Raw genomic sequence first — 16,487 nt, forward strand, 5'->3', positions numbered from 1 at the left:
TATCTCTCTGATTTACAAAAAGATGTGCATGAGTAAGAGGTGTATCCATTGTAAATTTAATCGCTTACTTAATATGGATCTTTGGTATATATTGAACAAAATTGATCCTCCTAGTATTGCATTTTTCACCCTGCCCAATCTAAATTGCTTTCTCTTGTAAACGCTGTCTTCAGTAGAAGAACCGATTCTTCATCAACCCAAGTATGGTAGTTCACTTCCGTTTTTTGTTTTGTTTGTTTTAAATGTCCTATCAAATTTTTTCCCCAAAAACCAGGTAAACTATATCCACAGCCGTTGTCATCCACCACATGAACTCCTTTCTGCTACATCCCTAGCAAAACGGTCTCATTCACTAGCTGTATAAATTCAGTATGGGTAAATCCGTGGTGGTGGTATTTAAATTAAAATAGTTTGTGTCCCCCTCATTCTGTCTCTAGTTAGTGTTTAGATTTATCGTGGATCTGAAACTGTGGGTCAGGACCCCAAAGTGGGTCACAATCCTGTTTTAATGGGGTCGCCAGGGCTGGCTTAGACTTTCTGGGGCCCAGGGCCAAAGCCCAAGCCCTAAAGCTTCAGCCCTGGGCGGTAGGGCTCAGGTTACAGGCCCCCTGCCTGGGGCTGAGGTCTTGGGCTTTGGTCCCCTGGCCTGGGGAGGTGGGGCTTGGCTTTGCCACAGCTTTTTCCCCCAGGGTGACAGGGCTTAGGCAGGCTCAGGCTTTGGTCCCCCGCTTCTGCAGTCCTAGCATAATTTTTGTTGTCAAAAAGGGGTCACAGTGCAATGAAGTTTGAGAACCCCTGTTTTAGAACATTCCCCAGTTATGTAATTACCTGGGTCTTCCCTAGAACTTCACTTAAATACGCAAATTGTCTTCACTTGGGTCTACTGGAATCTTTCTCTTGGCTCAATCCTGTACCCACTGAAGTTGAAGGAAATGTTGTTGTTGACTTTAATGGGTACAGGATCAACCCCTGATTTCTAGCCGTTCAAAATGTTGTTTGCTTAGATGTTCAGAGATAGACAGTTGCACTATCCAGGGCTAGTAGTGATTCTCAGCCTTTCCAGATTACTGTATCTCTTTCAGGAGTCTGATCTTTGTCTCGTGCCTCCAAATTAGCCTTCAAGTGAGGTGTGTTTGCTTACACAATCAGACATACAAATACAAAAGTGTCACAGCACACTGCTGTTGAAAAATTGCTTGCTTTCTCACTTTTACCATATAATTATAAAATAAATCCATTGGAATATAAATATTGTACTTACATTTCAGTGTATAGTATTTAGAGCAGTATAAAGTTATCTGTATGAAATTTTAATTTGTACTGACTTCGCTAGTGCTTTTTATGTAGCCTATTATAAAACTAGTCCAATATCTAAATGAATTAATGTACCCCCTGGAAGACCTCTGTGTACCCCCAGGGGTACGTGTACCCCTTGTTGAGAACACGGCTCTTTCATCTGCAATCTGTTGACATTGTAACCCAAACAAATTTCCCAGATTGGCATTCTTATACATTTGATCAAGAGGGGTGACAGAATAATTCCTATACAACCATACCTGAGCGTGCCCTTGGGACATATGAGCATTGCTCAACATATCCATCTGGATCCTCTTGCAGAGGAAAAACCATAGCCTCTCAAGAGAAACATTGTCTTCTCTGTTGGAATCTGCAGATGTGCGAGCTATACCTCATAGTCAGCCTTTCACCATTAAGTACTTGTATTTTTAGTTCCTAGGTCTGAAAGAACTATCATTGATATGATCTTCATACATCCCAGAAGGGGATTGACCAAAGAGACTAGTGCAGTCTCTCTATACCATACCCAGGCTAAAACCAGAATGAAGTCATGGAAATCTGTGGACTCCTTTATATCCAGAACTGCCTCACCACAGCCTTCTCAACAATCTTCCCTCAGAAAAGGAGATTAGACAGGGTGATAACTGGCATAATTATGAGGACCCAGAAACAGTAAAGAATGAACAAAGGGACTAAGAGAGAGTTTATTTGTCAATGCTTCCCTTTAGGAGACCAAGGGGTCAACATCCCATTCCATTCCAGGAATGGTCTTGAGTATTTCCCAGTTAGATCTTATCAACTAGGAAGGACATGGGTCCACTTTTCATGTCACAGCCCAAACCTCCCCAGGATAGCCATGACCTTTGTAGGCAAAACTACATGAACCCCAAGCAAAGAAGACCTTGCATTTGTCTCCCCTAAACACAGCTCTCCCCACAAAGGCAAACAGTGCCATGTGAATCAGTTTAAATTTATCTGTGAAGCATGAATACTTGACTCCACAACCAAAACAAAACACCCATATTTACCATGCTCTTCACATTCCTCCCAGAAATATTCCAGGACTTTCGATGCTATAGCAGAGGGGAAGAAATGCTTCTACACCTCAGGCACTGCCAGGGCATCAATCTCAAAAATAATTTTATGCTGCAATAAGTTACTTTTGTGGTCTAGGTTCTGAGCTGTTCAGAGCATAAGCAGAGTGGTAAGGATTGTGCTATAAGTCACCATTCTGTGCCCCTGATCCTGGGGCTGAAATGCCCCCCCACCCCCCCCATGTAACTTAAAGCAGCCTGAGAGGCTACTCTAAGAAATGCTAGCTGGGGCAGTCCTGTGGAGTGCTGTGTGTTCCAGCCCCTCCCACCCCATTATGCCTCCTCCATTCCACCTACCTCTGAGATGAGGGAGCAGCTAATGGATAGCTGATACGCTGGGTTTATACCAGCTGCAGACTCTCCTGCACCTGCCTGTCTGAGACAGCTTTAAGCCTCCTTTGTGCACCACTAGAGTGATGAAAAGCAGAATTAGTCAGGTGACCTCTGAAGCTGAATGGGACACTTATTGGTAAACTTATCAATAGTCAGACAAAAGATGGTTAATGTTCCATAAGGTCATTGATAGCAGTTTGTCAGCTGACCAGCATTCTTCCTTAGAGCCATCTGAAATTTTACCTGTTCCATTAGCTTCCTAGGACAGACCATTAAAATAGGTTGCCATGTCCTGACAGGAAAGATGAGTCATAATGGAGAGCTCCATGGCAAAGGTATAATTTCTATCCCTGCTGCTCATCCCAGTACATAAGATCCAGAACATGGCCAGATATGTTAATTGAGCCAGATACCATCTAGACAGTCCCATAGCTGTCATGGGATCATGAGATATATATGAAATATATCATGAGTTCATAAACTAATCTGGGAGAGTTATCATATTGATGTTGAAGCCACCCAGACCCAATCAATCTTGGTGACTCTAGTTCTTAAAGGTCGAATTGCCACTGTTATAGTGTCTGTAAGATATGGGAAAGGCAATATAATGACTTGGATGGATAACCAAATGGTAAGAGACACAAAACATATCCTGCTGTAATGTCATGACCGCGCACCGTGATGCCGACTTTCATCAGTATGTGATGAAATAGCTTCTTCACAACAACATGATGCTCGTTTTAGTACACAGACAGGCTGTTGTGCTGGTATGTAGTGACTCTCCCACTGAATTTCTCTTCTCTCTGCCTTCCTTATGCCCCATTGCCTTTGTTCTCCTACTAGAGGAAGACCATAGCAACTCCCACATTGCTTCTGGTCTTTGCCTTGTGTTTCAGGGGGCACTCGTAATCTGTGCTCCTCTTGCTTTGCCTGACTTTTGGCCAGAGCAAAAAGAGCACAATCCTGTTTAGACTCTGCAAGAGCTGCATGCAGGGACTGAAGGAGCCATGAGCTAAGTGTTGTTGCACATTTGCCTGTTTCTAATGTATGTACTTAATACATTTCATGCTTAACCTTGCTTTACAATTGTTACATTTTTATTCTTAACTTTACTGTGTAATGTTTTTCAGACCTCCTTATGCTTTATAACCTTTACTCTTACAGCCCTTTGCTCACTCTTTAAGTACTTCAACCTTATCCAACTCCTGGCTCCACCATAACTTCCTTCAACTTCAGCACATTCAAAACTGGTAAGAATATCTTAATCCAAAAACAACACCACCACCTCACCCAAATGGTCAGGAACCTGTGTCTTAAACGTCAGCAAAGTTCTTACTTGCTTCCCAACTCACTAAATGTTTATCCCCTCCTAACCTGATCCACATCAAATATTACCTTGACTACAGAAACTTTTTGTGCCTTCTACTCCTCTCACTTGTGATTATTTCCTTTGCTTTCCCTAAGTCCCTCCTAAGTCAAATTCAGATTTAGCTGTCATATTTTGAACAATCTCATCCTTCTCTGGAAGTTGGGAACACATGACCTTGAGTCTAAAATCTTCAGACTTCCTATCCATTTCAGAACTGAGTACAAAAATCTCTTCCTTCCTAGTCTTCATGTCCCGTCAAGACTAACCCTTCTCTTGCTGCATCTTTTCTCTTCATCCCATTCCTTGGACTCCTTGGATACTAGACCTCTTTCTACTCCCTGTAATGGGGTATATAGATCCTAACCTGACAAGGACAGAAAGGGGTTAATGGCCTCTCCTGGAAACAGGTACTGAAATCTGTCCCACAGTACCTGGCAGAAGCATCAAACCTGAAAGTAGGGTCCTCCAGCTGTAGGAAGTAATTGGGAAGGTAACAGCATGTATAGATGTATGAGGATGGCTTTAGAAATGGGTTGTCCTGCCAACTGAGAGCATCAGGGGAACTGGGTTTGCTAGGACTTCAGCCAGCCAGGGAGATGAGGGGTTTCCCTCCGGTGGAGAGAACCCATTTTAAAGACTGTTTTGACCACTCAGTGAGTGGAAGAAGCTGACTGTGACTCCTTGAGGCAAGGGAAGGTCAGCTATGGACTAGGTAATTTGGGGGGGTGGGATGAGCTGACCTGGAGCACTGACTCTTGGTTAACTGGCTTAAATTGTGAAATTTAAATATAGAAACATGTCTTCTTTAAATTTCATCCCAGAATGTGTCTATATTTTTGACTCTTACGGCAGCCTCTTTGGGACTCTGCTAATGGATTATCTGAATACACTCCCCTCCTTGTATCACCACACCTGGGGCTGGCTCCTTCTCCATTGCCTCCATCTGCCCCCATCCCATGTATACATTATACTTCGAGTTCATTGTATTTGCATGTACAGGCTTCATAAAACATGGGGGGGGGGGGGGGGGGTTGGTTTTTTTTTTTTTTTTTTTTTTTTTGTTAGTTTGTTCTGGTGAACAGGGTATACCTTGGGCCTAATTCCTTACTCGGTGACTTAAGTTTTATCCTGTTGGAGGCAGGTACCTGGCTTAATATGGCTCAACCCTTGAGCATTCTTTATCTGCCTTCCCACTGACCTTGTTTTTAAAATAATTATTTTTCCAGATGGTGTGACTTGCATTTTGGCACATTATTTATCTTGACATTGCATGTGACTTTTCCAGCCCTGGGTCTAAGTCACAGTGTTTCTATTTAACTATTTTGATCAGTTAGATCAATACACTTATAAACAAACAAACATTTAATTTTAGTGGGAAAATAAGTCTCAGGAATGAAACACCTGAATTACTCTGTTATTTGGATGACTTGCAAAGCAATTTGAAATTTGTTTCAGAGAGAGACTTTTGTATCCAATTTCAAAATAAGAGCAGAATATTTCTGGTGTATTTGGTTGCTTTTGGACAAATATAATTTTGAACCAAGTGAATGTCTGTCTCCTATTTGCATTGTGGCATTTTAAAAATACAGTTCAGTCATCCATATTCAAATAGTTCTCTTCCATAATTTGCCTTTTCTTATTTGACTGCCACAGTGCTTCCTGAATCCCTCCAAAAATAACTGCCCAAATTCCCTCTTACTCCCCCTTTTTAAATGTGTTTATACATTTAACTGGATAATGGTCATTAGTGCTTCTGTTGTCCTCTTCAAACTTTCTAGAAATCCTGTGCTTCCATTAGTATAGAAACTTTGGGTATAGACATTTCCACCACTTCCAAGGAAAGACAGCTTTTTAGCTGTTGTAACTGCGTCTCTGTGTCGCTAGCCATATATTCTTTTACTGAGAAATAATTCAAGGATTGCCTCCTTATACATTTTAAAAAAAAAACAAAAACCTAAGTCTTCCCTTTTGGTGTCCTGATGGATTTTCTCTGTACATATTAATTTCTACAAAATTCTGGTTGAATATTTGGGATAGGGCCTACACTTAAAATGTCTAATTCCTTATCTTTTCAGCATTGCATGCAGCTTGGGTCTTTGGAAATCTAAATCACCTAAGTGATAAAGAGCTACATTTCTAACTGCTCCAGAAATTAACTCTGAAGACTTTGTCACCTTCTTTAAAATTGCTGTAACTTGATGTTTAGTATGCTATGAAACTAAATGTTACTGCACACAGTGTATATAAATGAAGTAAGACCATGTCTTCCACTTTTTTTTTAAAACACTAATGTGAAATCTGCTGGCTTGGCTTTTATAAGCTCAAAACAGCAAACAATTGTTTTGAGTAATTGTCCATGATCAGACATATCTGTATATAGTACTAAATGGTCTTTAATTATTTCAACGCAAATTGACATTAGTGAGTAGATAAGACTCATTTCATTTAGGTTGCCAAGACTTAATTTAGTATATCCCAGGCTGTTGCATAATGATATTCTTCCTATTCTGGAAATATTAACCAATTGTGCTATTTTTAGGAACAATTGGAAACAGAGGGCATTAAATTGAAGCAAACTGAGGAAGAAAACACTCTAAAGGAAAATAAACTTGTATCTATTATTGCCATTAAAGAAGAAGAAATAAGGTTTCTAAAAAACAGATTAAAAGAAAAAAGTGAAGCACAGGATTGCATACATATGCCAATATATGAAATGGAGGTAAGTAAATAAAATGAGACACCACACCTTTGCAAATAATTATGTTTATTTAAGATTTTGTTTATACAAATTACTCTGGTTAACAGATTTTAGATTACAACTGTATGTAAGTTGCTAAGAAAATTGTTAAAATATATACAGTAACACTAGCTGTAATGTTCAGTTAAGCCATAAAATACTTGAATCTTATTTTGTGTACCTTAATTATTCATATTTTTATTTTAAATTGTTATACAATTAAATATTATATTCATGGAGAAAAATTACATAGCTGTATTGTAGTTGGTCTTTACCATTCAGACTCAAATTGCATATTATACCTAGCTTCAGTCTTCCATTTTTATCCCACTCTTTTGGTCAGATTTGGTGTTTCACTTACCAGGAAAAACATCCAGGGTAGAGCAGTGGTTTTCAACCTGTGATCCACAGACCCCCTGCTGGACTGTAGACTATGTCTAAGATTTCCAAAAGAGTCTGCACCTCCATTCGCAATATTTTAGGGGTCCACAACTGAAAAAAGGTTGAAAACCACTGGAGTAGCCTATATTTAGTGAACAATTTACAGTCCATGTAATACTAGTCTAATCCACAAGGTGGTAGTCAAAGGTAACAACTTGTTTAAAAGCATGATAGATAATTTGTCAGCCTTTAATCTGCTTGTTGAAAATTTTAGAGACAATTGATTTTTGGAATTTAAAATACGTCAGTTCCTTAGAAATGAGCCTATGATCTGATACATGATTAAAACTGAATTGTAATACAATACAACTTCTGTGCATTAGCTTCCCTACCTATAAAGAGGAGGATAATGCTTACCCACATATTAAAGTCCTATGAGAGTCTCAAACATAGGCACTGACTTCCCCTCTTTTTTTCTGCGGGTACTTGACCCCCACCCCTATTCCAACCCCTTGCCCAAATCCTGGCTTCGGCCCCCGCCTCCTCCCCCCATCCTGGAGCTTGCTAACACCGCCAAACAGCTGTTTGGCAGCTGGGCGGGAAACACTGGGAGGTAGGTGGAGGAGCAGCGATGGGGCATGCTCAGGGGGAAAGGAGGAGAGGAGCTTGGCTGCCGGTGGGTGCAGAGCATCCTCTAATTTTTTCCCCGTGGGTGCTCCAGCCCTGAGCACCCACAGAGTCGGCGCCTGTGGTCTCAAATGAAAACCTCTGTATAAGGGCAAAATAGTGGCATTACCAAATTTGTACTAGAAGGGATTTTAAAATCAAAGAATGAAACATGAGATTTCTTGTACGTTTGTTTTCTAAATGGCTTCTTGGGATACACGTAAGATTAGTTGGTTCTGCTGATTATTGAAGAATGTTGAGACATTTCTTAATCTACCTTTGTGTTTAAATCCATGCAAATGTAAGAATCGAAATTTGTACACCAAAACAAGATCCCTAATCCATGTTTTACTTTAAGATTAAACATACGAAGATTGCTCCAGCTAGACAGGATTTATCTCCAGGGATCCCTGGTATTTTAACTGTGCATGAAAGGTAAATAATTTTGCAGCATTTTTGTAAACAATGTTCACATTTGCTAAAAAGTAATAAGGCCAGCTGCTTCCCTCCCTTTTCACAGTACAGAAAGAACAGAATAGGGCCCAGAAGCAGCGTAGGGAGGGGAGCAGAGCCTGTGTGGCATGTGGACGCATAGCTGGCGTTCTGTGGATATTCAGGGATATATCAGGAGGAAGAAAAAACAACCACTTGATGCAGCAGGGGTTTAAGCTCCATGGGAAATAGCTATGGATGTTAATGCTGGTTATTGTATCAGCTTTAACTCCTTTTGAGGGCAATCGTGCAGCCATGCTGTAATAACTAGTGCAGCATAGGAGGGCAGTGCTGCCAGGAGAGGGCTCAACAGATTGCACAAGGGACTAATCCTTCAACTTTATGGTTCCAAATCTGAGTGTTTGGGGCCAGGTTTAGCTATGGAGTCACTACCCACAATGCAGAGGAGGCCTTGTGATCCCTGAATAATCAAAAGTAGGGCATCACAGAGGTGTATGACACTGAACCTTGCTGTATTTAATGAGTGAGTATTGCCCTTCTGCATGTTTTATGGTGAAGGGGGTTGACCAGAGCCTTAGTAATATTCTCCTGTGAAAAGTGCAAACCTAAGGCAGGTTTTTCCCAACCTTTGCTGAAGGATCATTTAGAAGGAGATTCTTAAAGGTGTCACATGGGGTGAAAAAAATGGGATTGTGCTTTTTGCTACTTTATTTTTTTTCTAGATCTTATTTGAAGTGTCTGGTGTTCTTTTTTTTTTTTTTTTAAATTATTCCCCCTTTTCTCCCCCTCCCGCCCGGGCGCATGTTTTTTTACATTAAAATTCAGCTCTTGTAAGCCCAGTTCTTCTCGCCAGGCTATGCATGACTGAAGAATTTGCAGGATTATGACATGGCATCAGAGAGAAGCAAGTGAAATCTGATTGAATAAAATATCTGTGGTATCAGACTATTTAAAGCTTTGAGTGGAGTTTGGGGTGTTTAACTACTAATGAACTGAAACACCTGAGAAACAGTTGGAATGAATACTAAAACCACTCACCATCATTCTTCTGAGTGAGTTCCTAATCCACATCTCTGTGTCCTCCAAAGGACACCTCCAGCAAAATGAGGAAGGCAGCACTTAATAGTCCAAACTGCAACAGGGTGAATAAAAACACACAAAGAAAAACCTTTTGATAAAAGCAACAAAAAAAACCCTGTGGCATAAAGAAGCAAAATAAGACACTAACCCTCTGTGTCTCTCCCCTACCCCACCTCAAATCTTCAGTTCACCTTTAACTAAAAGTCCGTTTTGCAAGATCTAGGAACTTATGCTTCATTAGTCTGTGTGGTCTCATGTGCCTCAATTCAAGTATTTGTGATGCATAAGTAAGCAGAATAATGTAATATGCCATGTTTTTCAAGAAGCCAAAAACTGCACTTGTATGAAGAGCTATGTTTTCCATTCTTAGTGTGATTTTACTAAGTATTTGACAGCCATTTAGGAACCTGTGAAAGGCCCTGAGGGAAAAAAGCTAGGATGTGGGTTGTGCAGAAGGGAATGGCAACGGATGCCATGTCTACACTACACAACTTTAGTGGCATGGCTGTGTTGCTACAGCCATGCCGCTAAAAGTCGTGCTGTGTAGCCGCTGTTTGTTGGTTCTCCTGCTGACAAAAAACTTCCACCCGCAACGAGCAGCGTTTGCATTGTCCGCAGGAGAGTGCTCCTGCTGACAAAGCGCTGTTCACACTGGCGCCTGTCACCCACAAAACTTTTTTGTCTTTCAAGGGTGTGTGGTTTTTTTGTTTTGAAACACCTCTGGCAATTGAACGACAAAACTTTTGTCTTTCAAGGTAGACGTGGCCTAAGTGAGGAGTTCTCCAGCCCTCTACAAAAATGTCACATAAGCAAGCAGAGGAGGGAGCCAGGGAGCAGCTGCTTTTGCATAGCATATTTCCTTTCTTGCATGGACTAAAGTCCACAGCAAAAATGGGAAATAATGTATGTTCACAACAGCATTAGCTAATTTCTCTGGACTGGCCCTCGCATGAACACAGAAGCACTATAATTGCCAAGGATGTGTTGTAGTGCCAATGCTGGAGGGAACTCAGTGAAACATGAAAGGTCTGTGGCTCAGATTTCCTTTGAATCCCTGGCCTATAAAGGTTTATTGCTCCATTCCATCATTTCCATGCAGGGGGCCTATGCATGTGATATGATCAAACAGCTACATATTTCATCATGTTTGACTACTTTCTTCCCTTCCATTTGCTTTTGCAAAGGAGAGTGAGTGAGCGTGTGTGTGTGTGTGTGTGTGTGTGTGCGCGCGCACCTTAAGGAGAAGACTACCAGCTAAATGTTTCTGGTAGTGAACACTATCTCTGGCTTACAGTTGTGGAATATTTTTTTTTTTTTTTTTTTAAATTCAAGGTCATGAAAGAGCTGAACCCACTGACACTTTTTGATTTAAAATATTGAACTTTTAGGGAAGATCTAGAGATGGTTTTCCAGGAGATGAAGGAAGAATGTCATCGAATATGCACACTAGCAAGAAAGCAAACAGACCAACTCAGTAAACTTAACATAAAGAGAGAACCTGTAAATGGTAACATCTTCCTTTAGCTCTTATTGTGATTCAACTGTTTGAAAGCTTTGCTTTATATTTGAAAATACTGTAAATTACACATACATTGAAAGTACTTCTACTGTTTACCATCTGCTTCTTTCAAGTCTGCTCACATGGTGCTCTGCAGTTCACTAAGAAAATGCACCATGAGTTTTGGAATTGTTTGAGGAACATTCCAAATTACATGGGTAAGAGGCAGTCACCATGTAAGAGACTTCTTTTTTTTGTCCCTTGAAGTAGATCATTGGCTCTCGCTCAGTCTGATCCCCCAGCATGCTCTGAGTGACAGCACTTTTTTTGTTTTTTATTTAGCTCTGTTTATAAAAATGCCTGTTATGAATATTTCCAGCCTCACATTTGTCAAAGAAGGCTGCTGGCATGTGGAGAGGTAGAGGACTTTAAGACAAAGTGCCTTGTGCAGACTTGAAACGCCCTATTTTTTATTTATTTATTTATTATACAGACTAAAGATCCAACTCTCACCAAAATCAGTGGAAAAACTGACTTCAGCGAGAACTGGACTAGGTCCTATGAGCCTGATCCTGCTAACACTTATACTGGACATAGTACATAATACTTGAAGTAGTTTCATTAGCTTTTGCATACTATAAGACAGCAGGATCAGGTCCTGATAGGGTTTTATAGACCGCTTTTCAAGCCCTTACAAAAAAATTTACTTTACTCTTCTAGCTCCCTGCAGATGTCTCCAATACATATTGACAAACTAGATGTTACAACTTCACATGAAATAAGAGCTAGTGGCCCATGACTTCAAGGGGGGGAAAGGGTAGATGAAAGTTGATCTTTTATTTATGTGCCAAATGTGTCCCTATTCTCTCTGATTTGGGGCACTCAGCAAGTTATTCCAAAGTTGATGTTTTGTCTTTTCTTGAGGCAAATACAATGAAGTGCTGATCATGACTGTGAGATATATTTATTAATAACGTGACTTCCAGTCCTAATAAGTAGTACACTGGACTCCCTTAAAACTTGTATTCACTGTCTAACTGTTAAACGGTAACCATACTTGTGATAATTTCTCATAGATAACAATTAAAAAGATAAAATTTTAATGGTACCCACTTATTGCTGTACTCAGCTGAAATCAATATGTACAAGTATCTACTTCAGCTAAACATGGACATCAAATGCTGAAAAGAAAATACTGAAAGAGTCTAAAGTTATGCTCCTAAATCCATATTTTAATATGTAAATAAGGGACCTGATATTCCAAAGTTCTGGGTATCTGTCAAGCTGCTTCCAGTTAATTAATAGATGCCTGTGAAATTGATTTCTGTGGGGTTTTTTTGACACTACATTATTATTGTGTATTGTTTATTCTATATAAACAATACTATGTCCTCTTTTCGCATTAAAAGATTCTCTGCCTCATTCAGGAAGAGACAAGTTGGGTGAGGTAATATCTTTTATTGGCCCAACTTCTGTTGGTGAGAGAGACGAGCTTTTGACCACACTGAGCTCTTCCCCAGACCTGAAGATGAGCTCTGGGTAGCTGAAACGCAGAAGTTGGCCCAATAGAAAGATATTACCTCACCAAACTTGTGTGTCTCATATCCTGGGACCAACATGACTATAACTAGTTTTAGAAGGGGCAAATTCACCCTATAATTTTAAAAAATATATATCTGTAGCATAGAAAGCAGTAGACTTACCATGCCGGTTTCTGCCTGTGAATTTATATGGCGTCTATCACCATAGATTGGAGTGATTTTCAGGAGGACTTTGCATACATGAAATATATAGTAAAACTATTCCCCAACTTGATTAGAAGTAATATGTAGATTATTATTTGTAATTCTCAAATGCACTGAGAGCTCTCAAACACAGAAGAAGACCATCCCTACCGTGAAGGTCTATTCACTTCAAATACTTTGGGACTACAGTGCCTAGCACACTGTTGGCACTCCATAAAACAATATCTTGAGTTACAACAGCTGCCAGAACACTGTAGTAAATGTATGTGAGTGTGTGTTGAGAATATGGGGCAATCTAAGAGGGATAGAATTGTTAGAATAAATTAATCAAGCTCTGTCATTTCACATTCTGGTTTTTTTGCCCTGAGGCTATCCTTCTTGAATGGGATGATAGGGGGAGCATCTCTCAAATCATTGGCTTCAGGAAAATATTCTAAAAAAATCAAGAAAGAGAATCAAGAAAAATAACTGATCCACACATCTGTGCTTTAACAATTACTTTGAAATATTTCCATAGATGGCGTCTGACAATTTCCTTTTTCCCCCCCTTTACAGAAATTCCGTTTTCCATGCCTATTCAGTGTACTGATAAAACTGATGAACAAGCAGAAGAACTTTTTAAACCTCAGGTTAAACCAGATATAAATAGAGGTGTATCATGCACAACATCTATCACACCAAGAGGAGTGGGCCAAGATGAGGAAGACAACTCTGTAGAATCACTTTCTAAATTGAATGTCAAGTTTCCACCTACAGACAATGACTCTACTTTCTTACAGAGCACTCCAGATAAACCAACAGTTCCTTGTACTGCAATAGCTGAAAATATACTTCAAGATCATCATTTTAACATGAAGCATGAAGACCATACTATGAACCGGAGTAAATTGGAATGTAACCCATTTGAAACTCATGGAGTTGACCACATAACTATGCAAAACCTAACTACACTTGACAAAACAAAACCCCCAAGCCATACAACCATGCTCAAACAGAATACTCAGGACAAAACACCATGTTTGAAAACAGCAGACATTGGTACGAAACTTGTACATCCATACACAAATCAAGATGCCATTGAATTAAATTTTCCCTCTTCAGAGGCCACTGGGAGGGCTGTCAGAGGACCTCAGCAGGTATCTTTATATTGATATTGTATATTTTAAAGGTTAATATTTCATTTAAACAAGTGCCGTGCAAAGGTCTTTCAGGCAGGAATGAAACCTATATGAATCACACCATTTTTATGTTGAACATTTGACTTTTATGTAGATCTTCTTTCTGACACTAAAATTTGTGTACATTAACTACATTTTCAGTGAAATAGTGGAGGGATTTAAATTAGATTTAAGAATATAGATGTCTGCACAAATTTCACTTCAGGAAGATATTAAGTAACTGTTTCTGTATCCATTGCAAAATTGATTTTAATCACAACCATCCAAAAATTCTCTTTACCCAAGTATTTATTCCATAGAATCAAATAGTGTGCATCTCTATACTTTTTAAAAATGTACAACTGAACATTTGGGCATGTGCTATTTTTAAAAAATACCAGATAGATGATATTTTTTTTTTCCCCAGAAGGAATTATCTTTAGATCTAATGAGGGACAAACACAGAACAACTTAAAAGGGATAAAATACTTTAGAAGTACTTGTAGAATAGGAAAATATGTATTTCCACAAATAGTCATAAATGGAAACCTAAGGAAATACAGGCAAACGTATATCTACTTTTTAAGTAGACACTTGAGGTCTGATTTTTTTTCAGAAGTATGAACGTCCAGAACTCCAGCTGAATTCAGCGTGAGCTGTAGATGCTCAGTATCTCTGAAAATAAGGCCCTTTGGCCAAATTCAGCAAAACAATTGTGTGTGTGAGTCCCATTGAGTGCTCTGCTTAATCAGAGCCTTTGGATGACATCCTGGCTCCATTGAAGTCAGTGGCAAAACTTCCATTGACTTTAATAGGGCAAGGATTTCACTTTTTGTCCCTTTCTCGTAGGAGGGAGCGTTACCCAAAGGCCAGAGCAGATATTGATATTTAGGATTTTTGCATTTTCTTCTCAGCTCTTCCAGTTATTCCCTTTGACCTTGGGCAAATTGCCTTAACCGCTCTGTGCCTCAACTTTGCCTTTAAAATAAGGAAAAGAGGAGCTGTGAGGCTAAAATAACATTTACCTGCTCTAGAGATCCTCAGATGCTGTAGATGTATTATTATTAAAACTGACCCAGCCTAGTTCTACTGTCTACCATAGTCTTAAATTTAATTTCTGAAAATTTTTGGCAGAGAATCCGAGATTTGTAGTGCTGATTTACATAATTTTATTTTTTTAATTACCATAGATTCATTGTTCAAAGTGTGTGATTATATTTTCAATATATTATTTGTGCTGTGGTAGATTTTAATTTTATCCTGAATTATTAATTACATACTCCTTTTTATTGTACTTTATTTTCCTCCAAATTCTCAGTTATAGTTGGGACTGAGTATAAGAAACAACTTTTTATTACAAGTAGAATTCCTGTGGATCTATGAAGCGTCCATTCTACTACTTTTTTTTTTTTCCCCCTTTTTCTCCGTTATCTCTCCTGCTTGTTCTTTTACTAGCTAGTCTGTGAATTCATTTTTCAATAGATGGCACCCTGCATTGTATATTACAGCAAGTGAAACAGCTGGTGTGTGATTAAAAGTTCATAGGGAAGTATGCAGCTTTAAAAGTGCAGGAGAGTTGGTGGACAAGAGAGCATAGGGTTAGATAATTGGTATTTGTGAAAAATAAGGAAATTACTTTAGTTTGAGGGTATCATTTTAGAATGTGAATGACCAATACTACAGCTCTATGGGGAGATTTTAATATCGAATGTTACATTTCAAAAGAAAACTGGCAATACAAAATAGCTTCAATATTTAGAAGTCATATCCATGTAGCAAAGTAGAACATAAGGACATTGATTAAAATGTTGCATCTTATCCAGAAGTTTATTTGACAGAAGCCAATATTACTTTAGAATCCATTAAATATACATGTGTATATTTAAATAAAGGTGATGTATATTAACTGCTTCCAAAATGTTTTCATGCATTTTGTTTTGGGTGAATTGAATTGATCTGTTGTCTTTTTACTGATTATAGGGTTAGAGATTTGCTCTTAGCTGAGTTCAAGTGCTGAAGTATCATCCAGTTAGATTAATACAACTTCTTTACGCTGTATTCGCATTGACAAAACTTGGGCGTGTAATTCTCTTCACTGGGTGTAGCTGCAGCAGTTGCGCTCTAGTTTAGACAGCGCCCAGATCTTTTTTTACCACCTTGTCGTATAGGGACTAGTAATAAACAACCAAGCCCTGTCGATACCTGCTGGTACTGGGAGGCCTGCCTGTGCCCTGTCTATAGTTGCTACTGGTGGAGCTCCAACAGTGGTGAATTACATGCTGGATTTTTTTTGCCCCTATTATAGACTAGGACTTTGTCATATTTATTATATATGTTAACTTATAAGATGGAACAACCCCTTAAAATACAATATATTTGGCAACAATGAACCTTTGGAGCTGCTGCTCTCAGTTTATGTGATAAATTTAGCTTTTTCCTGTTTTATGGATATTAAATGGAAAACTCAGTACTGTTTCCTTAGGGTACAGGGCTGCACAGAGATTTTGGAGGCCTGGGACAAAATCTGAAGCAGTCTCCCCTTCCCTTTCCCTCCCCAAAAAATAAGGGTGCAAAAACACTGAGGGGAGGCTGTAGGGGTTGGGTGTGGAGAGTGAGCCTACCCCACACTTACTGCGTAGCAGTGGCTCTTGTCCTGCGGGGCTGGGGCTGGCTACCCA

General features: G+C 39.4%; 1 protein-coding gene across 4 annotated transcripts in view; it reads left to right on the forward strand.

Moving 5' to 3' along the window:
* The window catches only part of TANK (TRAF family member associated NFKB activator), a 39,969-nt gene that overhangs the window by 19,807 nt on the left and 3,675 nt on the right, over positions 1–16,487 (forward strand). For all 4 annotated transcript variants that reach the window (XM_043525111.1, XM_027819054.2, XM_007056651.4 and 1 more), the window contains 4 exons: positions 6,632–6,811; positions 8,235–8,311; positions 10,798–10,916; positions 13,208–13,788. In XM_043525111.1, the coding sequence (XP_043381046.1) occupies positions 6,632–6,811; positions 8,235–8,311; positions 10,798–10,916; positions 13,208–13,788 (957 nt within the window). The remainder of the gene's footprint in view (positions 1–6,631; positions 6,812–8,234; positions 8,312–10,797; positions 10,917–13,207; positions 13,789–16,487) is intronic.

This window comes from Chelonia mydas, chromosome 11 (genome assembly GCF_015237465.2).
Source record: "Chelonia mydas isolate rCheMyd1 chromosome 11, rCheMyd1.pri.v2, whole genome shotgun sequence".
NCBI lineage: Eukaryota > Metazoa > Chordata > Testudines > Cheloniidae > Chelonia > Chelonia mydas.